The sequence below is a fragment of the Symphodus melops genome (assembly GCF_947650265.1).
Source record: "Symphodus melops genome assembly, chromosome: 5".
Lineage (NCBI taxonomy): Eukaryota > Metazoa > Chordata > Actinopteri > Labriformes > Labridae > Symphodus > Symphodus melops.
In genome coordinates, this window is record NC_136695.1 from 28,771,480 (window position 1) to 28,796,244 (window position 24,765).

At 45.8% G+C, this 24,765-nt stretch overlaps 1 protein-coding gene across 1 annotated transcript in view; it reads right to left on the bottom strand.

Annotated features, from left to right (window-relative positions):
- thsd7ab (thrombospondin, type I, domain containing 7Ab) overlaps positions 1-24,765 on the bottom strand; it is a 174,498-nt gene that overhangs the window by 26,263 nt on the left and 123,470 nt on the right. Inside the window, exons 16-24 of the mRNA XM_079343602.1 lie at positions 24,562-24,665; positions 21,879-22,073; positions 20,782-21,048; positions 14,578-14,756; positions 12,471-12,604; positions 9,833-9,986; positions 7,504-7,645; positions 2,503-2,618; positions 1,593-1,710 (exon numbers count right to left, since the gene is read on the bottom strand). Coding sequence (XP_079199728.1) covers positions 1,593-1,710; positions 2,503-2,618; positions 7,504-7,645; positions 9,833-9,986; positions 12,471-12,604; positions 14,578-14,756; positions 20,782-21,048; positions 21,879-22,073; positions 24,562-24,665 — 1,409 coding nt within the window. The remainder of the gene's footprint in view (positions 1-1,592; positions 1,711-2,502; positions 2,619-7,503; positions 7,646-9,832; positions 9,987-12,470; positions 12,605-14,577; positions 14,757-20,781; positions 21,049-21,878; positions 22,074-24,561; positions 24,666-24,765) is intronic.

The window sequence follows — 24,765 nt, forward strand, 5'->3', positions numbered from 1 at the left end:
AGTGGATTTAATGAAAGTATGTGTGTTATGTATCCCTCAGCTCGACTCACTCTGCTCCATCTAACTTTGCCTTCTCCGTCAATTTAACTTATTATCGCACATTAAAAGTGTTAAAATCAGAACATTTATCACAGTCTGTGTGTTGCTGGTACATGCAGTGAAATAAAGCAGTACAGTACACTCCTCAGAGCTTGCTGTTCTGTCCGAGACGACTCCTGCTCTGGAGCTGTGCCGGCGGTAAACCTAATGTACCAGAATGCATTGCAAGCAGCAGCCTTGACCTCGGTCCGATGCATTTCTTCACCCACCTACTGAGGCTGGGGAAAAAACACAGCTCCATCTCCAAGTCAGCAAAAAAAAAAATTAAAAAGTACATCCATGGCCACAAAATCCCCAGCACACATATTTTTGATATAAATGTTTCTTTGGGAGAAAATGTAGGCAGCGAGGCGAGCTGAGCTTCTTGGAGGCCGCCAACTACACCGAACGATGGCGGGCTGAAAGAAAAACAGGCTTTACAGCGTTTCCCCGGAGGCATCGAGCAAATCAAGAAGAATCGTTTTATTCTGTGTAGATAAACTGCTCGATAACCGAGAAAGATACAGAGAGCTGAAAAACCCAGAAACACTGGAGCTCGATCAACAATCGATCTTAGTTTGATTTAAAATAAACACAAGGAGCCCGTCGCACACACACACACACACACGGTGGTGACCACGCTGACGGTCCAAACAACCCAAACAATCCCTCAGGTCATCAGAAGGCTCCTTCACTTCACCACTGTGTCCTCACGTTGGCACCTTGTCTCCTTCTGAAGGCTCAACAGCTTCCTTCAATCTTTCCTCGTTTCCTCGGGGGTGTTTTTGTCAACGTTTTAATTTCTCCTATTTTTTTAATTTCTCCTTTTTTTAAACTTTGTTTTTTTTTAATCTATTGATTTTGTTTTTTATTCATAATGTTTGTTTTCCAGCAGTGGATGGGGAAGGATAATGGGTGACAACGGTTCAGCTGTAGAAGCCGTCGGGTGTTGTTGTTCTCATTGTGGAAAACATACTTCCTCCTACCTCCCGATGACCATATATGGATACACTGTATGTGTCAAGTGCTGCCGAATTGAAAATCGAATAAAAAAGCCCCCTCCATGCATGCTCTCTAACCCCCCCCCCCCCCCCCCCCCTCATAAAACCCACCTCCAGAAGCTCTCTCATGTAGGACGAAGAAGACACATCAATGTTTGTGTGAGTCAAAAAGAGAGAAAGATAAAACGAGTCGGGGGGAGGACGGGGGGAGGCAGAGCCGTGACGAGGTGTTACTTTTCACATCTTGTCAGCTTCCTCGCCTTTAAGAACACATCATGCCTCTTATGAACTTTCCAACAAATCAAACTGAGGAGATTTGGTGAATGAGGCAGATACGTCGAACCCGTCGAACACAGACGCCGTCTCGTTTGGTGATTTGATTTGATTTCTCTCCCGTCCCAGTTTTTGACCACGGACGCCAATTTCCCCGGATAAAAATGTCAGCTAAATGTCAGGCACAGTTTGGAAAGTTTATAATGATCGCAGGCTGCCCCTGTGTATTGTGAAGCTCACCTTCTAATCCACACGTCTGTGAACACTCGGACCAGACCGACCACCCGGACAGCTGACAGTTGACGGGACACTCGACCACACAGGAGACGTTCATCTGCCACTTCTTCTCCAATCTCAACTGCAAGAACATGGAGAAAACGAAGAGGGATAAAAAAAAACATCAAATCACGCTCAGTCGCAGCACGGCCGACTCAATCTGTCACCGGCTGACACCTGCTTGACCTCTCCGCACTGCAATTCCCAGAAGCCTTTGTTGTTGTGGAGAGAGTTTGCTGAGCAGCATCAGGAGCGGCGGTGAAAGCCTCTCTGACACGATGTGTTTTTGTGAACGAGCCAGATGATGAAGTGGGCCAAGGGTTAAATAGCTGTGGGGACGCTGTGCCGCAGCCCGCCGGCTACAATTACAGGCAGCAGAGACACATTAGGAATGAATTAAACCCTCCGCCTGAAGCCATGACAACAATCTCAGCGTGGGAACAGATCTGAATATTTCATGTTCCTGTGGGCCTAATAGTAGTGCAAGGGTGGAATAATATATAATAATGAGTGATGTGGTTCAGGCATTAAGAGAAATGAGGACGTTGAGGAAAGAAAGAAAGAAAGAAAGAAAGAAAGGAAGGAAGGAAGGAAGGAAGGAAGGAAGGAAGGAAGGAAGGTAGGAAGGAAGGAAGAAAGGAAGGAAGGAAGGAAGGAAGGAAGGTAGGAAGGAAGGAAGGAAGGAAGGTAGGAAGGAAGGAAGGAAGGAAGGAAGGAAGGAAGGAAGGAAGGAAGGAAGAAAGGAAGGAAGGAAGGAAGGAAGGTAGGAAGGAAGGAAGGAAGGAAGGAAGGAAGGTAGGAAGGAAGGAAGGAAGGAAGAAAGAAAGAAAGAAAGAAAGAAAGAAAGAAAGAAAGAGGTGTTTTTCTGTCTCACCTCCTCGCAGTACTTGATGTCCACTGATTTGCCGTCGCTGCGAACGCAGTCGAGCATCCGGGTCTTGATGCCGCCCCCGCACACGGCGTTCGGACTCAGCTGACATGTGCTCCAGTCTGCGGACAAACAACATCCTTACATTTACAAAGTGACGGCGGCTGTGGGCTCAGCAGAGACCGGAGCTCCCGACGCTACATGTCCCAAAAACTGCTTCATTGGTTTGTTTAATACTGATGCTTCACATAACAGCCTCTGTCATCAGTGAGTGAGGAACTTTGAGAAGTCAGATCAGGAGAAAAGTGCGATTGAAGCCAGAGTCCATCAACCATTCCCATCCTGTCTGCGTGTGTCCGTGCACTTTGCATAGATTCAAATGGAGGATCTGTGTCAACTTGGAAAAACCTTCCTCCTTGTTTCCTTACCATTGGAAAAGTCGGCCACTCGGAAGTGATATTTGCATTTAATCAAGAGGGAAATTACTTGCAAGAGTTTAGAGATAATGGCGAGAGTAGTGAGAGAGAGAGAGAGAGAGAGAGAGAGAGAGAGAAGAGTTAAGCTGCAGCCTGGAGATCCTTAACAGTCCGCTGAAGGACACTGAGGAGGTTTCAGTAAAGCTAACTTTACATGCACCTGTAACAGAAAAAAGTAACATCAAATAAATCCTCTCAAGGTTTAAAATATTCACTCTCCTTGTCGGAGGAAGCCGCCGCATGAATACAAGTGTGACATCTCTGCATGAGAAGAGCTGCAATTATGCTGGACAACATTTCCTCAGCCAGCTCTGACATGAAAGATGCAATTCATCACACCTGCTGCAAACAAACCTTCAACTGGGAGTGCACCTTTACATCGAGAACACTTCACAGTATAAAGCAAATGTTTAGCATCCTGCTACCTTTGATAACACCTCCCCGGGTGCGAGGCAGGTGAGATCAAAAGAGGGGGAGGAAAGCAGCTTTTTTCCCCGGTGTTGCTGCTCTGTAGTTTGTGGATGTGTTTCTCGGTTGAGGCAGGATGACGCGGCGGGACGAGACACAAGGAGACGCCGTTCAAAAGCATTCAAACGCATCCGCTGTCGAAAAAATTCTTTACACCTCCGAATAAATAAATCCCAGACGGTGGGAAACAAGCGTGGCGTGTGTGCTCTTTGAGGGCGAACACACAGAAGTGCACTGTCACTTTGTGTCGCCTCGTGTTACTTTGAAAGTTGTTTCGCTTCAGCCTTCACTTTCCTGATGTAAAGAACCGTTCCACGACGTTCACATGAAATGTAATTCATTGACAGATTTCTGATTTGGCGTATCGGCACGGACAAACATGATCGATGTAATTGCACGTCTTGTTACTTGACGTAAACAAAAAGCGCTCCTTCCTCCTCTGCACTGCATCTGATGGATATCTTAGGACAGGCGTGCTCAGCATACAGACAAACCCACTTCGGGCTCCGAGATGACTCAGCAGATTTGCGAGCGTGCATTTTGCATGCCTCGCTGTAAGTTTGCATCAGTTTCCTCCCCAGTGTTGCATGACACACTTCCTCTCCCTCGGACCAAAGCCGCAAAACAAACAGCGTGTGTGTGTGTGCGTGTGTGTGCGTGTGTGTTTAAGTTGTTTGCTTGGAGTCAGACTCGTAATAGCCTCTGCGTGTCAGAGATCTCTGTCGATATCAGATGATTATTTTGTCTGCAAAGGGGTCACTGAAGGTTTATAACAGCTCACTTAAATCCAATAAATCTGGCCGCCATCAACTCCGTTTCATGCCAGCATCATGAGCGAGCTGTGTGGCCCAACTTGAGTTGAATAACCAGGATTTCAAAGCAACATCAAGGCGAGTTTCCTCAAATAAATCAAGCAGTACCAGGCTGATCCCTGGCTCCTTTAAAAAGGATTTCTGTGTAGTGGAAAGACAACATTTTATTCTAGACTTAGGCTGCCAGTGCCTTTTTTTTTTTTTTATAAATCCAGCAATGCAAGCTGTTGTTGAAAACACACTCTGTAACAACAGGGAGGCAGAGGTATCGCTCATGATGTGTGCCATCCGCTGACAAAGATGAGCGGCTGTTTTTAGCTGCACTGAGCTCGTTTGCAAGCTCAACTCAGGGAATTGTGCCTCTGTCTGCTGGAGAGCTTTGTGGGACTCTGGGGACTGAATATAGGGAGACTGCAACAAGAAAGAGCAACAGTAAAAGAGAGAGAGAGGCATAGACAGATAGAGACATAGACCGAGAGATGACAGGAAAAGGACTTAAACTGCAGAGGGAAGGAGGAGAGGGAGCTTGGATGGTTTGGAGTTTGGAGTGCTGGGCCCAAAAAAATCATCCCTCCTTGTATTTTATGTACACATGCACCGTAGGACGGCTGATTGCCACTGTGAACCCAGCAGTAGGGATTATATGTCATGTCTCGCCGTGGAACAACAGAGAGAGAGAGAAGCAGACTCGGCTGGGTGGCAATGTGGGGCAACAAAACAAATCCCAATGAAATATAACAACGTTGGCAATCTCAGGGTTTTTTTTTTCTTTAATTGGAGTGAAGAAGTTTGCTTCAGTTTGCAGGATGAAATGTGAAGGTGCAGCCTCTGTGATTTAATATGGAGGTGCGACTGAGACTGAGAAGTTAAAATCAACAATTATTCAAGTATGAAATAACGAAGTAAAAAGACTTGCTGGTAGTGAGAATACTGTGCCTAGTATTACCTGTATCTGTTACTCACTGATACTGTAAGGTGTTATCCCTCAACTCAACGTCAAACGCTGGGAATGGTTCCAAAATAACCAACATGGGAGGTCTTTCTTTTTTGCTGCCCTTCTGTTGGGCTGCCAAGTGTACAGAGCTGATCCTAAAGGACACAATGCAGTCCGTTGATTGGTTAAAAGAATTCATCCATCCATCTGTCCATCCATCTATTCATCCATCCATCAGTTCATCCGTCCATCCATCTGTTCATCCATCGGTTCATCCATCTGTCCATCCATCCATCCATCTGTCCATCCATCCATCCATCTGTCCATCCATCCATCCATCGGTTCATCCATCTGTCCATCCATCCATCAGTTCATCCATCTATCCATCTGTCCATCCATCCATCAGTTCATCCATCTGTCCATCCATCTCTCCATCCATCTGTCCATCCATCCATCTGTCTATTCATCCATCTCTCCATCCATCCATCCATCCATCCATCCATCTGTCCATCCATCCATCCATCCATCCATCCATCTGTCCATCCATCTGTCCATCCATCAATCCATTCATCCATCCATCCATACATCCATCAATCCATTATCCATCCATCCATCATCGATTCATCCATCCGTCCATTCATCTGTCCATCCATCATCCATCCATCCATCTGTCCATCCATACATCCATCAATCCATTATCCATCCATCCATCATCGATTCATCCATCCATCCATCCTTCATCCATCCTTCATCCATCATCCGTCTGTCTGTCTGTCCATCCTTCCATCTATCTGAACATTACTAAATCGATCTCCTTTTACAGCTTTTACAAACACCACTGATTTGTTAGAGTCCTCGTAGTAATAAGACAACAGAATAAACACAGCTGACAATAAAACACAGATGAATCAGCTTATTGATTTCCTCTCTGGCTTTCCAACACTTCATCCTGAAACAGAGGCTGCGTGTGCTGTTTGTGTTCAGTGACAGACTGGAAGCCCAGCACTGAAAGAACTGTTTTTATGTCGGTGATTCGGTTCAACTTGAGCAACATTCATCATGACACACACACGGCAGCAGCCCAAAACGCCCCGTCTGCTCCATCCAAAACAACCAGGCGAGTTCAGGACTATCAACAAACTGACATGTCCCAACAGAAAAACAAGGGAATCAGACTCTGTTTAGCTGCTCCTGTCAGATGTGACTATGAGAACCCAGTGCGTTGATTAGAACAGCTCCAGGAAGTCGTGATGGAGTGATTCACATATTCAACCAATCCCAGCGTGTTTTTGGGACTTGGGAATTAACTAGATAAATCCTCTGATTCCATTCACAGGCGCCAACGTGTACGTCACCCGACCTTCCAGTTCAGATACGACCAACTCTACCAACTGAGCCACAGCTGACCAATAGATGGGATCCCTTTATATAGATCCCAGCTAGCTAGCTAGCTAGCTGGACAGACAGACGGATGGACGGATAGATGAAATCAGAATCTTTATACAGTAAATTAGCCGCACACATAGCCACTTCCTGTTGTCTTATGTTGAGTCTGTTGACCAATTAGAGGCTGTGTTTCTAGGTATCCACCAACCAGGGGCTCCGTTTAATTGGACTGCTGTCCTTGTCCCAGAATACAAGCACGGAGGGAGAACTGAATTACTGCGACTCCATCCAAAGCTCCCAGCAACAATAACTCTCAATCATGTAGAGCACGATCCCCTGTGCCATGAATGTGTTTGTGCCTTAATATTACTCGTCTCAGTGTGAGGATCATTTTTTCATTCTTAACTTTAGTTTGAGACTCGATTCAGCATCTGTGTACGTTTGTCTTTGGATGTGTTTACCCTACCCTGCCCTGAATTTCCCTCGGGATCAATAAAGTATCTATCTATCTATCTATCTATCTATCTATCTATCTATCTATCTATCTATCTATCTATCTATCTATCTATCTATCTATCTATCTATCTATCTATCTATCTATCTATCTATCTATCTATCTATCTATCTATCTATCTATCTATCTATCTATTCCTTTGTTTGTCTTATATTGTTTTTGGATTTTCGGCATCCTGCTCAGAATTTGCTTGTAAGTGATGTCAGAAGAGAAAAAGGGCCAATAGATGGCTTTTATTGTGTGTATGTCCCCGTAGCTCACAAACAATATTTAATACACTACCAAAAAAACCCCTCAAACTTCTGCAACTTTGTTAGAAAGCTTGCATTAAAATCTGTCTTTTTAGACCACAACCCTCAGAGGAGAAGTTCCCATAATCCTGGACAGCAGATGAATAGTACTCATCGACATACGTACCTGTGATGTTGTAGAAGTAGTTGAAGCAGTTGAGGTTCAGGCTGCAGGGTTCCTTGTCGGTCGTGTCCGGGCATTGCCTCCCCACTGTGGGCGAGCGGAGGGCGTAGGCCGCTCGCACTCGACTGTTGGTCCTCGTACACGGCTGAAAACAGAGACTCACATTTAAAACTCGATCATCGCATTAATCCTGCAGACGGTCATAACTACAGACGTGTCCTTAAATTGAACTAAACTTTCACGTTCCAGCAACACTGGCTTCTCTGAATTTCAAGCATAAAAGGCTCAAACTGTGCGAATGTGTCACTTCTGGATCTTCTATAACTCGGCTTGTGTGCCTCGTCTCTGGTTGGGTGTTTTATCATTTTACTTATAATAAATAAATAAGATCCTTCCCCTTCCCTCTGTACTTGTAATCCCACAATGTGGATTTATTTCCCGGCAGGAAACGACAGGAAACAGATATTCTGCTTGAATGGTAAACCACCAGATTTCTACACAGTCATTGCTTGGGAAGAACAGAGTTGGGGGAGAAAATGACAGCCCCTTGAATAACTCCATCGCTGGCTCCATGAATAAAACATGCGAGGGGCCCCCGCTGGTGCCACAGCAGACTCCAGATCGAGATTGGAATGGTGGGAAGTCGATGTGTCGAGCACTTTGGGAGAGAATGGGGTGTGATTAACAATGGCCAGCGTGCTGCTGAGAGAACAGCAGGTGAGGCGAGAGCTGTTCAAATGGCTTTTTACAGAGATGTCAGGGGTGGAGCTGCTGAACACCATGTTCTCTGACACCTCACATGCTTTTGCAAAGACAGACAACAAAGATTGAACTCGTGACGTGGCATTTATGTGAATGTTTCCCTGCTAGGATTAAATCAGGAGTTGGTGTCTCTCTACCAAATTCAATTTGCAGACTTTTTATTAGGAAATGGACTCTCATGATGCGGAGAGAGGGCCGGAGTCCCATGATGAATTCATTTTACAATCAAGCTCCTGGCTAGAAGAAAGAGTTATGAGGTAAATCCCAAGAAACATTAAGGATCTTAATGCAGGATGACCGCCGCTCCACCACGCTACATCTGTGCTAATGCTGGAGGCATCAATAAGAGGAAAGTGATAGAAGCTATCTCTGCACACTCATCTTCATCAGAGCATTAAGGATGCACCAAGGGACGGGCTCATGCTACTGCCTGACAGCATTCAAATCATTACCCGGATGCAAAACGTGTGTGCACAACCTGCTGTGTGTGAAGCTGCACCTCTGTGTTTAACACACATTGTAGAAATCACGGGCGTCGTCTCAGTAACGTCGCCCATTAGTTCTGCAGACGCAGCTTCCTGTTAAACACCTGCAGCCCGCCCACCTGTCAGTCAACATAGCCACGCCCACATTTAATGCAAAAATAACACGTAACTCTTTAACTTCATAAAACTGACACAAGCTTTTGATTCGAAATGTATTTTTTTCCACCAGGTTTATTTTAAAACGCAACCTAACGGCGATCCCTCTGTTTTTGCAGCCAGCCTCAAGTGGACACTTGAGGAACTGCGGTTTTGTGACGGCCAAAGAGCGAGAGCAACAAGTTTCTGTTTACAGTGTTCCCCAGTGTAAATCAGTGAGTTAGAGGGTTTGGAGGAAAGAGGACCTCGGTGGATAATTTGGCTCCCTATTAAAACCTTGTAAACCTCGAATCTGAAGGGTCTTTTAGCGGGTTGATTTGTTCAATTTACAGCCGGCCTTGCTGTGACTCCTGCGTTGTTCTGCACACGATCAACGACAACGCTCTAAAGTTGATGATTTAGATCGTAAGTGGGCAGCCCTGGATTAATAACTCTTCTCACTGTTTGCGGTTGCCCGTCAAGCGATAACAAAGCTTGGGGTATTATGTGGAGCCAGCTTTATGTTTGCCCCTCCATCTCTTCTGATAGGGGCATCATTTGTGTGTTCTTTTAAAGTGTCAGAAGATGTAAATGAAACAGCCCTGCTCAGCTGTCGTTGCCATGAATCACCTTCCTCTCCCCGCTGCATGCACAGCCTGTACTGTGTAATATAGGTGATATATAAGCCACTTTTCTCCTGCTTGCGGAGTTCATGCATCTCTTTTTATTCCTCCGCGGTAGACGAGACATAACCTGTTGACAACGATTCACACTCGGCTCACAATAATACAGTGCAGTTTTTTTCCTTGAGCCTCAGAGAGAAAATTTCTGACAGGAAAAAGATATGAAGATAGATCTCAGCGGGCTTCACAGAAAATCTGACGTTCTCGTATCAGCGCTGTGCCAGACAGCTGAGCTGAGCTGCTCTCTGATCTGGCTCCATCTCTCACCAGGCTGCAGCGGCTCCAGGGGCCCCAGTCGTTCAGGACGCAGTCCTCAGGGCAGGGCAGCCGGCTCTCCCGGGCGCCGAGCAGCATCTCCTCGGGGTCACAGAGGTAGTCCTCCACTGGTTCTGACGGCCCGTCGATCGTGTTCAGCATGCACCTATGGGAGGGGTGGAAAAGAAAAGTGAATTTGACCTTATTTTAACAAAAGTGCAGCTCCAGAGAACGGAAGAGTCAGACGGCGTGTTCAAACTGGACAGGTAAGGAGGAGATGTTTCTGGAGCGGTGGGACGTGTCTGCAGGAGGAAGAGGAGGTCAATTCAAAAACAAAAACATCTCTTGTGCTTCGCTGTTGAACTGCACTGACGACGGAGGGTTGGTGTGAAACACACAGAGCACTACAAACACCTGATTCAGAGAGGAACATGCATCCTTATTTACACTTTCATTTCATGGTATAAACACACAAATACAGTCGACACTTCAAACCTAAAACTCAGATACAGAACACACAGTCACTCTTCTTCTGTAAACTCAGCCTGAGCTGACGACTCAGCAGTTCCAGAATTTTCTCCTCATAAGAACAAATTGTGTTTTGACAAAAAAAAAATATTGACACAGACATGTTTAATATTCACATATCCACACACATGCACCTCTTCTGTCTTTATTAAACACAGTGTCGCGTCCTGCCGCTCTCTCTTTTCTGTTTGTGCCATCACACGTCTCTGATCAGCTTCACCTGCAGACCCTCCTCTATCCAGTTTATCCATCTCAAATGGGGGGAAAAATAAAATGCTGCCTTTATGACGGTTACCTTAAAATAGGTCAGTCAGTCGATCACCGTGTCTCGCCTTGGCTCTTTCGCCGTGTGTGTCGGCTGGCCTCAGTTATGAGCTGTGCACTCTTAAGTGGTGCGTTTACTGTCGTGACCACGTGTCAGCATAGACCCTCAGTATAAGATAAGACAAGCCCTTATTCGTCTTATATTCAGACTCATGCGACCCACTTGAAATAGTTCTAATTGAAAAGTCCTTCATAACTGCACGTCTGACATCATGAGCCTTTATCATATATATGTTGCTGTGTTCTTTTAAATGTACCCAGACGTAGAGTTTGTGATCGCAGATGTGGGAGAACCGGTCTCTGCGATAACCGAATAAAAGTCTGGCTTTTAGTACGTGTGCATGCTGTTTTTATTCCTCTGTTTTTAAAGGAGCAGGATAAGTGGTTCTGTATAACTCATTTAATTACGGTCTTATGAGTCGCATGTAATGCAATTACAGCGTCTGTCTGACGCGCAGAAACATAAATCCAATAGTTTGAGTTCCACCAGAGAGGATTTGGCAGCTTGTTGGTTGTTCACTGTCAGCTAAACTGTGTGAGGCGCGTTATCCCCGGCACGACGGCGTCCTCTGCCACAAACACGCACAAAGCATGATGATCTGAACGAGCATGTTTGCACTTTGTTTGAGGCCTGGCAGAGTGAAGTAAGATGAAGAGTACTGTCGAGCCCTCACACACTGATACAGTCGAAAGGAATACAGCACAAATCCAATCTCTCCTGTGTGAATGTGTGTGTGAGTCCTGACTGTCTCCAGTGAGGGAGAAGCTGGAGTCCTGCTGGCTGTGTTGTTGTCAGAGCTGTGTTTACATGGACGGGCCGGCCGGCTCCTCCCCTTGTGTATAAAAGCTGTTTTAATTATCTGGATGAAGAGTTTTTATATCATTCTGTGTCAGTTTACATGAAGCTACCAGCTAGCTAAAGAGCGCTAACATTAGCATGCCAACAAAACAATGCAGGACACACAGGTGGCTGAAGCTACCAGCTAACTAAAGAGCGCTAACATTAGCATGCCAACAAAACAATGCAGGACACACAGGTGGCTGAAGCTACCAGCTAACTAAAGAGCGCTAACATTAGCATGCCAACAAAACAATGCAGGACACACAGGTGACTGAAGCTACCAGCTAGCTAAAGAGTGCTAACATTAGCATGCTAACACAACAATGCAGGACACACAGGTGACTGAAGCTACCAGCTAGCTAAAGAGTGCTAACATTAGCATGCTAGCACAACAATGCAGGACACACAGGTGATTGTGTGTTGCCAAACAGCAGGTTAATCAGACAGGCGCACACAGTAGGAAAGTGATGCACGCTGTCTTACCTGCAATGAACTAAGTGGCAAAGTGTCGGGACACAAACAGTTCAACCGCAGAGATTCAAACATTTGCAACTTTGAACATAAATTTCCTTTTTTTTTTTTTTTTAATTTAAATCTTTTCATTATCTCGTGTTATATAGAAGATATTGGTGAGGTCATCACACAAAGAGACCGCGCCTGCAGTCACACGCCCCTGCAGTCACACACCCCTGCAGTCACACGTACAAGTTATTTTATCTCGTAAAAAATCTGATCCTGCTTTCTTTTCTTAAATAAATCGCTGAGTACAAATCGTCACTGTAGAAAATGTAATCACAGGCTGTTTCTGCAGCTTGCTCTAAATCACCTGCATTGGATACAAAAAAATGAAAACAAAGATCAAACTTGACCTGACGATTTTAAAGGTCAGACAGATGTCAGTCGCCCCTCCAGCTTTAAACTTTCTGAAAACACTTGAAGACACAAACGGATGATTACCTGACTTTCCTGGTCTGGACTCCTTCGCCACAGTTCTCTTTCAAGTCGACGTTGCTGACTTTCCACACGCTCCACGGCTCGGCCACCCACACATACTGATTACAGTCGCTCTGACACGGCACCACCTCGTACACCTGAGGACAGAATGACCTCGTTCAAATGCGTGTCATGTTCCTGGTGTGATTTAAAAGTAGATGAAGCAGAAGATCAAAGGCGACGGCGGGCAGGGATCATTTTACTCCTAAAATGTTTCCTACTCCCAGAGAAGCCAAATAAAGATTTTCATCCTCATTGTCATGACAAAAACTTCCAGCCTCGAAAAAAAAAAACTTATTTTCATAAATGTTCCGTCTCAGCCAAGTTTTGTCAGCGAAGTTTCGCCTAATGCTCAGTGATGTTTTGGCTCAGCTCTCGGAGGTTTAACCGAGCCAACGAGATTATTTCTGCCCTCAGAGCAGCTCTGCCTGGGAGACACGTCTGTCTAAATAAAACTCCAATCCGACAGCAGTTTGTTTATTTACAGTGAGGAGCTTGTGACTGTGTACATCTATCCGTCACTGACCCGCCGACACCAGTGACACTTTACATCTGCGGCTAGATTAGAAATGGCTGAAAGAGGAGCAGCTCTTACCTGTGCCTGTAGCAGTGAGTCACATCCAGCGAGCATTGAGGTGGATTAAAAGGAGACAGACGGATTAATGAGCACATGCCAACTGTTCATATAGTGCACAACCTACAGTATGATTAATGCAACTTTCAGGAGGACGTAATCAGAAAAGCCTCTGGCATAAATACCTAGCGTACATCCACACAAGCCTGAACTATATCTGCTGATACTCAGGGGCCCGGAGAGCTTTTCATTTTTGCAAATCATGGAAACCTAAAGGAATCAACTGGCACACATCGGGGCATTAATCTGGTGGATGAGATCCATTTATAGCACACATTGCTTTTCTGCACTGTTGCTGCTCAGCAAAAAAAAAAAAAAAAATGAGTGCAGCAATAATGAAGGGAAGGTGGAGGAAATCTCAGCAGATTCAAGCTCATCATTCATTAATAATGAATTTCTTCCTCCTTCCCTCCACTGCTGGTTTCTTATACCGAGTCTGAATAAACTGGAGGAAGTCGTTTCAAGAATCGACGATGAGGCGACGGGTCGACCACGGCTCCGCCATCACTCCACCACGTCCCCTCAGCGGCTACTTCTCCTCTCACATCATGCTCAAGGACAGGAAGTGCCACATTCCCATTTGGACAGCGAATGGGAAGTAAAAATCCAGACAGACAAAAACACTTTTTCATTCCTCCGAGGTTTCAACCCTGAGAGTGACTTCACCCCAAACTGTGTTCTGTTTGATCTTTTATCTGTTTGTGTCTCCTTCGGCTTCGGTGGAAGCTTGAAGCTTCTCTTCATGGAGTTTACTCTTAAAACCAGATCCCCGGTTTTCAGCTCTTTGAAGGTAGCTCACTCCTTACCGGGGTAGATCACCATGGTTACTCATCGTGAACACATAACCTGCCGTTTTGGACGCCCCTGGGTTTGCCAGATATGAGAGCAGTTATCAGGTGAACAGGTGTTGCAGTGATGGAAGCGGGCAGTGGAACTGCTTCAGATAGAAGTGATTGTACCCGAGCTAAAAAGCCTCTGCATGTTTCTAATAAGCTCCAGCAGCAGAAAGCTGCTCAAACTAGGATCAATGTTGGAGATGAAACATGGAGAGAGGTTAGAACGCAGAAAGAGCTGGCTTAACACTGAAGCTACAGTGTGCACCACATGGTGACCTGTGTGAGAGGAGGGGGCGGAGCCAGACAGCTCTCTGTGATGTTTAGAGTTTAGACTGCAGTACACCTTTTAAACACTAGGGGGCAGAGATACTGATGCTCCTTTAACCAGCTTGGTGTTTTCTCTCATGTCAGAGTTAGTGAAGTCAGATAATCAAAAGATACGCTTCATAGTATTATAGGTCACATCCACACTCGTCTCATCTACAGGAAGTACAAATATCATCTGACACACAAATGGAAGTAAACTCAAAGTACCAGGCGTAATAGAAGATAAACATGTTTGTATAAAAAACAAAAGGATGATGGTTAAATATGTGCGTACCTGGTTGATGTGGTCCAGCTTTGGACACGGCCGGCCCCCGTTGTACGGTTTCTCTCGGAGCCATTTGGAGCGAACTTTGACTCCGCTGCCGCACGACTTGCTGCAGCGGGACCAGTTTGACCATTCGCTGAGTTTACAGTCTGAGGGACAGGGGATGATGCACGCCTCCTCGATGTAACCTGCAAGCAAGACAAAGAAGACGAAGACATCAGCCTCCCGCTCGCTGCAGAGACAAATCACCTCGGCTTTCTGCATCTCATATGAAGGCGACATTTGTCTAAGATTCCCAAAGGTTATTTGTTTTCTTTTTCGAGCTAGCAAACAAACATTAAAGTTCACAGAGTCTTTAAAAAGGGACACGGGTAAAAATACCTCGCAGTCAGAGGGCTGCAAGCTAAAAACCCCTGCTTCACAAAATAATCTAAATCCACCTATTGATTTTTTTCAGGGCGCAGAGGAATGAAAACAGGGTCCACATTCAAAGGCCCAATTTTATGGTGTGTTATATAAAAGTCTGAGAATCTACAGAGGCAGTTTGGGGCATGTCTGGCTGCCGGCTTCATTATTTCAATCTTTTTTTCCTCGGCTCACAGGGTCATGACACTTTTATCAGGGCTGGTTCAAGCGTCATTCTCCGCTTGTTATTCCTGTTTTTTGGCTCTCTGGCTCGTTTTTCAGCTCCACATCGAGGCCGAGGTTCGGTCAAATTTGTTGAAAGACGTCAACTATCTGCACATTTGGCCTCGTGCATTTGAATAAGCTGATATAATTCGAAGTTTTCCCCTGTTAAGCAGAGAGATACAAACACGCTTTCAGGTTTATGTAACAGCACAAGTGTGGAAATGTGTTTAGCCTTTGATTAAGAAAATCGATACGCTCAATGAGGCGGGAAAGTGGAGTGTCTCGCCCAGCGCCTAACCACTTCCTCTCACTGCTGGGAACTCGTTCAGACTGCTTCGGCTTCTCTCAGGGAGAGAGATGTGGTTGCAGCATTGATTTGGGGTATCAAGCTTCAGATTGCTGGTCAGTGTATCAGCGGATAGTCTTACTGGGTCAATATCATCATGTCGCAACACCGTTTTTCAAAGTGACACGCTGAGCTGCTCCGTAAAACAACATCCCTCCACATGGAGCTTCAGAGTGTCTGAATTCGTCCCGCGGTGATTCGAGCGAGTTACGACCCATTTTAAAAGCCCGAGTTCAAGTTCAGACCAGGAACGGCAGAGCTGCCTTTTGCAGAAAATAAACGGTCGGTTGCAGATACAGATGCAATTCAGAGAGTCCGGTTTGGCCCGCCCAGTCGGAACAGTCCGGACACGCCCCCTGCTCTTATGAGCTCTTCTGTTCTGCTTCTTTCAGCAGAGCTTTAGACTTCTGCTGCCAGAGGTTGCGGCCTCTCTTCCTTCAGAAACACAACGATGCAATATGCATGATTGGAGCTCAAACGTGGGCTTCAGATCTGGCTCCGCTGAAGAGGACGGTTGAAGGATGAAGGAACACAACAGAGCAGTCGGAGTCTTCGGAGCTAACACGACTGAACAAAAAATAAAAGGTCTTTTTACACCCGTCAGGTCCGGAGTCCTGGCGTGCACGGGACCAAGTAATGTGACATAATGATCTCATCTGTACACGTGCCTGCACACACACACACACACACACACACACTCCAGCCTCGTTCCACTCTGCTGCCCCTGAGGCCAGATCAGCATCACTACATCCACACCTCGCTGAGTGCGGCGTGGCCTCTGAACGCCGCACCTCTGACCCTCACACTGTAGACTCCGAGGTTCAAGTCGAGTCACTTTAAATCCCTCTCGCTGTCACCTTAAGCTGGAGCTGCAGCACCTCAGCACACAGTTCACTTGCAGTTCAACCCGAGATGAACTCGTAAAGTGTCGAGCTCTCGCCGTGAGGCGTTTGGATGCAGTCCAGGTGGGAGATCGCTGCTGCTGCTGCCTTTACAAGCACAAACTCCTCGCTCTGCAGCTGTCACCGCTGCACAAAGCGTGCACCTCTCCACTCCCTCTTTAAACGTCCACGATGTCATCAACCAACCAACCAACCAACCAGCTGCTTTTCCTCCCAACCACAACTTGAAATAGACAAGCTTCCCTAGCAACAGTCACGATCGATTAGGGTGAGGTTCATAACGTGAGCGGCGTTCACTGCTCGGTTTGCACGTACGGGGAAGCAGCTGCTTCTGTTCTGAAGACCTGAAACGCTGGCGGGGGTGAAGTGACAGGAACAAACCGATGAAGAGTGATGGCCTGCTGCTTAAAGGGATCCACAGGACAGTTTATAAACTTTAAAAAGGGGGGGGGGGGGGGGGATTTTGGACATCTAACATTTATTTTCCTGCAGTTTGATCAGTTCTGAATTATTATGATCCAATCTTTTTATTATTGTGAGTGTTCATCAGATACAAGAATGCATTCCTGCACACCTTTAACTTTGTTTTGCTTTTTTATCAGGACAGTTTCTTCATTTTGTTTTAACTTTTGTCCTTGAAGAGCACCTGCAGCGCTCGTTGCCCCCCCCCCCCCCCCTTTTCCCCCATTCATAGTGTTTATTGTCATGTGCACAGTACAATGTCCAATGTGCAATAACATTCATACTTTGCCGTCTACAATGAATGCCACCATAAAATAAAATACTGTAACAATAATTGTTTCTTCCGTGTGCATCCACAGCAGTTATTAAGTCGACACACACAAACACTTGCAGACCCGTAATCCTTCTGGACACCCCGGTGGTTGATCCAGACACCATTTATTTCTGTCCATCCATGCGGGGCAGAAGTCCGGCTGAGTCCCCGTGCTGCTGGTGTCTTTCTCTCTCTGGGTGTTTGGATCCTGACGCTTTCCGTCCTCCTGCGTCGCAGCCTTTAAGGCGAGGTGACAGACTTACCGCCGGCTGCTTTCATAAACATTTCCCAAACGGGCCGTTTGATGAACATAACGTGTTTATCAGACGCCGACCTTCACAACAATCTTCCTACATGTTGTTTCACTCGGAGCACTTTAAACGCAGACTGTCTGTTCACACTGGCACTGCTCCAGTTCTTGCAGCTCCTCAGCCCTGAAGCTGTACCCTGTACGGCCTGTAGTCCCGCCCCCGCCAACTCATCCTGCAAAGACGAGGCCACGGCCCCCTGAGCCGCCCTCTCATATGAAGTCATGGTAAAGGTCAACGCATCACAGCTCCCATATAGTCATAAATATACGCTCTATGTGAGTAATGGCATATATATAGGACATAGCAGGGGACTTATTGACAGATTTCCCCAGGCTGCATCCTGACCTTTGGCGCGGCGTGGGTGCTCATGAAGTTAGACTCACCTGGTGGACTTGTAGTCACAGGGACTTGGGACTAGAATCATCCTAATACATGTACGCCTCCGACGAAGCAGTGCGGGGCAATTCGAGGTTAAGTGTCCATCGGACGTGTCGCTGCAGGAGCTGGGGCTCGACGGCGGGCGGTGAAAGAGAAGGAAGTGGACGCGGTTTTAGGATACAGGACAGCTGTGACCATGGTAGATAAATGGATCGAACGTTTGTTGATCTGTGCCGTCCTGTGTTTGCATGAATCAGGGCGTGATCCTGCAGCGATGAGCCCGGGTTCTTATAATACCAGTGAAGAGAGGCAGAGAGAGAAATCAGAGCCTGGAGCCTCCTCTCTGCCATCATTTAAAAGCTTAACAGATTTAAGGATGAATGAATTTTACGGGGAAGTCTAAACCTCTTAGCAGAGGGCAGCAGGTCACGCTGTGTGTGTAGAACACGGGACGGGTCGCTCAACGTCTTAGTGGCTTTCCTTACAGACGCCAGTTCAGTCTGCAGAGACGTGTGAAGAGTCCATCACACTATTTCCCACGCAGTTAAAAAAAAAACAGAAAAAACAAACACGATACAAGAAGCATTTTCCTTGATTATCATGATACAGATATTCTGCAAATCCTATCATGCAATACGACCATAAAAGGAAACATTGATATCGATACGACCATAAAAGGAAACATCGATATCAATACGACCATAAAAGGAAACATCGATATCATTACGACCATAAAAGGAAACATCGATATCATTACGACCATAAAAGGAAACATCGATATCAATACGACCATAAAAGGAAACATCAATATCAATACGACCATAAAAGGAAACATTGATATCCATACGACCATAAAAGGAAACATCGATATCAATACGACCATAAAAGGAAACATCGATATCATTACGACCATAAAAGGAAACATCAATATCAATACGACCATAAAAGGAAACATCAATATCAATACGACCATAAAAGGAAACATTGATATCGATACGACCATAAAAGGAAACATCGATATCAATACGACCATAAAAGGAAACATCGATATCAATACGACCATAAAAGGAAACATCGATATCATTACGACCATAAAAGGAAACATTGATATCCATACGACCATAAAAGGAAACATCGATATCAATACGACCATAAAAGGAAACATCGATATCATTACGACCATAAAAGGAAACATCAATATCAATACGACCATAAAAGGAAACATCAATATCAATACGACCATAAAAGGAAACATCGATATCAATACGACCATAAAAGGAAACATCGATATCAATACGACCATAAAAGGAAACATCGATATCAATACGACCATAAAAGGAAACATCGATATCATTACGACCATAAAAGGAAACATCGATATGCTTTGTGAAAAGGTAGAAATGAACGAGTCGGGTGAAATGCTCTCCATTAAGACTCAGAGAGAGGACGGCTGAATGTGGCGAGGACGCCACGGAGAATGAAGGAAGCGTGACAGAAAGACGGGGACGTCAGAGACTTAAAGAAAGACCTGTTTGAACCTTTTACAAACATTTCTTTTTCTGAGCTCCACGATGCTGCACGCACACACACGCACACACACACACACACACACACACACACACACACCTCAAACATTCACACACAACCCCACCGTCTCGACGCTGTCACACCCACACTGGCGTATCTGATCCTGTGACTCACACGAGCATGTTTACGGATGCACAGCACTGATGTATTCGTTTCAACATCTCCGCATTCTATTTCACAGCAATTTCCCGACGACTCTCTGAGCCCGGCGCTCTGCGCTTCAAGTATTCTGGATCTAAGATGAGACCGAACAACGAGGAGACAAGCGACACTGTGCAAAAACAACAAACCCCACGTCCTCATGTGGGAGTCAGCACTCAGAGAGGCCTTTCCACACGTGCACAGGAATCATCTCCTCCTTGCACGAGCTGCATCCTGATTGGCTACTGTACGCTCCCTCAGCAGGACTCAAGAAGTTCAAGGCTCATTCCTACGCGACGCTCCAGGAGCTCTGCACGTTTCTGTTCCGGATGCTTCTATGGTCGGCTCGCAGGCTGAACTCGAGACCATGTGTGGCTGTATTTCAGAAACAAACTGAGACCTCTTTATTTGTGTATTTTCAGCTTCCTGAAGTATCTGAAACTTTCTTCTTCTTCTTCTATTTATTCACTGCGATAAGGATTTCTTGCCGATGGCGTCACTTGAGAAAAACCTGTTTGCCTGAGGACGTTTGTTGATTCAGTTCGACTCCCAAACAAGACGATTCTCACCCAGACTGGCCAATAGGAACGTGGCCCCGCTCATGACACAATTTTCACAGCGAGAGCAAAAAACTGAATCGATAGCAAAGAGCGAGAAAAAAAAAAAAAGAAAAAAAAGTTACAAGAGAAACACTTTTTTTTTTTTTTGAGAAAATATTTTTACACTGATATCAAAAATATAGATTTAAGAGAAATATTAAGTATTTTGAGAGAGATTTTTTTTTCTCAGAAATAAAAACTTTTTTATTCTCAAATATAATTTTTTGCTATTAGTATTAAAACCTTTTCTCTTTTTTTCTTCTCTCATCATTTATTTTCTCTCATGTAATAAAGACACAAATCTAACTCCATAGTGCACAGACTACTTTTCTATTTTTTAATTTTCCTAAATGAAGACATGTCAAATGTCACAGAAGTTCCCTGTTAAGGCTCCGCCTCCTATAAAAACAATACTCAAAGAGAGAGCGGATACAGAACAGCATTCACCGTAACATGTGAAACAGAATCATCACTGAATCTTTATAGAACATCCTCTGATGTTTCCGTTCATGCTGACCGCCTGCACGCGGCGTCGCTGACTCACCGTGACTGTTGCAGCGCAGCGTCTCCACCAGCCTGCTGTCCTGGTCGTAGCACACCATGGCCTGGTAGCGGTAGCCCTGTCCGCACTCCTTGATGTCTCCCTGGACCTTCAGGCCGAGGCTGCTCTCCGCTCGCTCCGCCTCGGGCAGGATGCAGTCCGACCAGTTCCCCACCGGCTGGGCGTTGTACTTGTCGCAAGGGCAGTACTGCGTCTCGCTCAGAGGGTACATCTGCGTGTTCTTGCACTTGTCTTTCTTCTTGCTCCTCCCTGAGGACGCCGCGGGGGGACAGAAATCACTCAGCTTAAAAACGTCGTCTCTCTCATGAAGAATAAGCAGACCTAACTTTGATAACTTCCTGAACAACACCCCACAAGATTTGGACCACAGTCACCGTGACGCCGGTTTTTGTTTTTACGTTTGAATAGTTTCAATAAAGTTGTTGAAACATTTCCTGAGCAGGCCACAGCTGCTGGCTGCTAATTACCTTAAAGCAACACGCTGTGACTAACAGGCTGTGTGTGCGTGCTCCTCCACATCATGACACCTGAACACGGACGATCATGTGTTTTTTTTTTAACTTTAATAAAACTGTTTCCTGCAGACTCTGCTCTTTATTTTGCTCCCTGGCTTCATGTTGCTAAAAGTGACATTACGTATCGTCTGGTCTCTCTGCTTTCTCTCTCCTGGGAATAGATCGTGAATCCATTTTCTGAGTGGACTCCCCCCCCCTCCCCCCCCTCTCCTGTAACCTATCGTGCAGGAGCCTTAATGCATGGCACTGTCTTGTTTGTCATTGTGCGTTTTTACGGCTGCGATGTTCGGGGCGTCTCTCCGGGGACGGGCTGATGGATAACAAAGACTAAAGACTTATTTCAGATTTGTTGCTTCAATCCCACCGGAGCGTTTAGCCGGCAAGAACTATCTGACTAGATTTACGACCTGTTGTTTCTTTTTACTGCTTGTGTCTTGGAGCGTTACCATCAACATTAGGCCCTAAATTGCCTTGTACTTCACCAACACTTTAACTACAGTGAGGGAAAGCTCTGCAGGAGACGCAGCAGCTGGCTGTGCGTGCTGTGCCGCTCTCTGTTCTCACCTATCAATGCCCTCTTTCTGGTGCGGACCCCCACACAGTCAGCTGTGCAGGACGAGAACTTGGACCAGTTGGTCAGCTGGCAGTCGTCCTGGCAGGGGAGCTGACAGCGCTGAGTGATGGCGGGCATGGCCTTGGCGGATTTCAGGCACTCGCCGATGTCGGCCTGCGTCCCGTCCAGCTGGCGACAGGACACAGCTGGAAGAGAGAGAGGAAGAAAGGCCTCATTACCATGTGAACGTGTTTTTGATTGGTTCGAGCTGATTGATTGGCTGTCACAGGGAGTATTGTTGCACGCGATGGATTTAATTTCTTCCTTCTGACGCCTGGTGACGATAAATCACCAGATTAAAGTTCATGGCTGACAGCTCCGAGTTAGAAACACTCAAACGTAGAAGACTGAACGTTGCACTCGAGCGATCTTCTCATGAAACCAGCAAAATCAGACGGCAACACTTTATTTTGAAAATCCATCTGTTGCCGTGGACGACACAGAGCGCCAGCATTCACCTGATTGGCTCGACGCAGGAGACCTCGTCAACACAGTGTCAGCAGATATTCAACATTTTCAGACTTCCAGATCTTTTGGACTCTGCCTCTAGTGGACACTCGACAAACTGCAGAATTTTGCACGTTCTCACCGGCTTCACTTCACAAATACAAACGATTTTCAGAAAGTACAGAGAGGAAGACAGAAGCTCACAATAACAGATGAAAAAGATGCACTTGGTGAAAAAAAAAAAAAAAAAAAAGAATCTCGGAAACTGCCGAAACTTTATTATGTTATCTTTTTTTTTGTTGTTGATTTTGGTTTTCCTCACATGTTCAAAATAAAACTATAAATAAATAAATAAAACTCTGCTGCTTGGTCTCAATCCAACCGGCTCCACCGTACCCCAACAAGCCACACCCCCAACAATATGGCAGCCTGCTCTCAGGCCTTCAAACCAAGCCTGACATGCTGTGTCTGTATGCTAAGCTAAGCTAAGCTAAACTAGTCAACAGCAGCTTGCGTCCTTAACGTTCAAATACAAAAATAAGTAATCTTCACATCACTCCGGTTGAGACTGATTTACTCCTTTCTTTTAAAGGATTAATTTCACCACCACGACTCGTGATGCAGCGTTACAGACGAGCAATTTTCTCCCGTTTAGAAAACTCCTTCAAACTCGCTCCTTCCACGAGCCGAACAACGTTCGCATCAAAACTGCATGTTTCTCCTTTTGAATAAGAGATCAGAACATTTCTTCCTTCATTGGTTACATCACGTAGATTTAAGAGCGTCTAAATAGTTCATCAAAGATATATCATAACTGCATTATTCAGATTAGATGGAGGGGGGGCTGCTGCAAAAACAATCACAAGCAGAGCGAGTCTCCACCTCAATTTGTGTTGTCTTACATCATCCTCTCCTTTGTTTCTTTCAATAAAGTCTTTTACTTCGTTACTCGTGTTGCTGCAATATTTCATTTTGCCAGAGAAATCAATCTCTCAGCACATTTCTGCTGAGCCCGCCCCCCCCCCCCCCCCCCACCAGGCACTGCTGTTGGTTTGGAAAGCCTCGGCCTGGTGGTGTGTGAGGTCAGGGCTTTTCTTGTGTGTGTGTGTGTGTGTGTGTGTGTGTGTGTGTGTGTGAGCCAGCACATGCTCTCACTTTCTCTGTGTTTTACAGCATCTACAGAGTCGGCCCCTCCCTTTAAAGAAAAGTCTGCGTGCAGGTACGCTGACCAGGCGGGACAGAGCGCCGCCCGTGCTCATTCCTGCCGTTTAGAAGTGTCGGAGACGGTGGAAAAGAGCTGCACATCAGGCGTCACAAAGGGTTAAATCAGGGGACAAAAAGCTGCACAGACTGAGGAACAGTGCAGCGAAGAAGTCCAGAGGTGACCTATAAAGCATTTTCATGAATAAATTGATTTCCTCGTCCATTACTGTAAGCTATTGAAGAAGAAACAGAAATATAAGCACTAATAATGGCCTTCTATAGGCGGAGGAACGTAATGAAATTGATCATTCTGCGTGACCCTCTGAAATTGGATTTCTATGAAAGCCTCCCAGGACTACATGGTACATCCATCCTCTGTTAAAAAAAAAGAGGAAATATGCGTTAAAGAAGGAGAGGCACAGCTCGTGTAAAATACTTGTCAGCTGTGCGTGAAGCCCATACGAAGAGGAAGAGGAAGTTCGGGCTGTCATAAGTTATAGGCATGGGGCAGCATCTCCATCTCCATTTCAACACGAGGCATTCGATTAAAATTGCATGACGAGAGCCTGAGGTGGGGGGGGGGGGGGGGAAAGAAGAAGCAGCGGTGAAACAATCCAAACTGTCAAACGAGTCTCCAGAGGGACGCGGTGAGTTGTGAACACATTTCTTTCCCAAACTCAGGAGGATAATAAAAAAAAAGGAAACGGGGGGAAAAATAAAGAAAAAGTGTGTTGTTGATGTTTTTTTATGGGTGTCAGCTTGAGTTTGTGTCACCTCTCTTTTTCTTTTTTTCAAAGTGGGATGATTCGATTCGTGCTCTGAGTAAATAGGTCTTTTCTCTAAATCTTGGCACATCCATATGCTGGATCATGGCTGGGCTCCAGACGCAGCGCAACGAGAAAAACATTCAATTCACGGTGATTAGCAACGCTCCCATTAAGATGCAGAGCGAGAGCGCAGAGATGTAGAGATGGGTTTGATTACCTCGGGTTTGGAGTCCGGGCCCGCAGGTCTCCTGAGCGCCGATGTGGTTCTGTCGGAGAAACCACGGGACCAGCTGGCACTTCCTCCACTTGTGTGTTTTCCACCTGAAGAACAACACAAAGCCTTTTCACTCACTGCTCTATGTAGGACGGACTGACGCCTCCACATCAGCATCAAGAAACAGACCAAGTCGCCAGATATCGA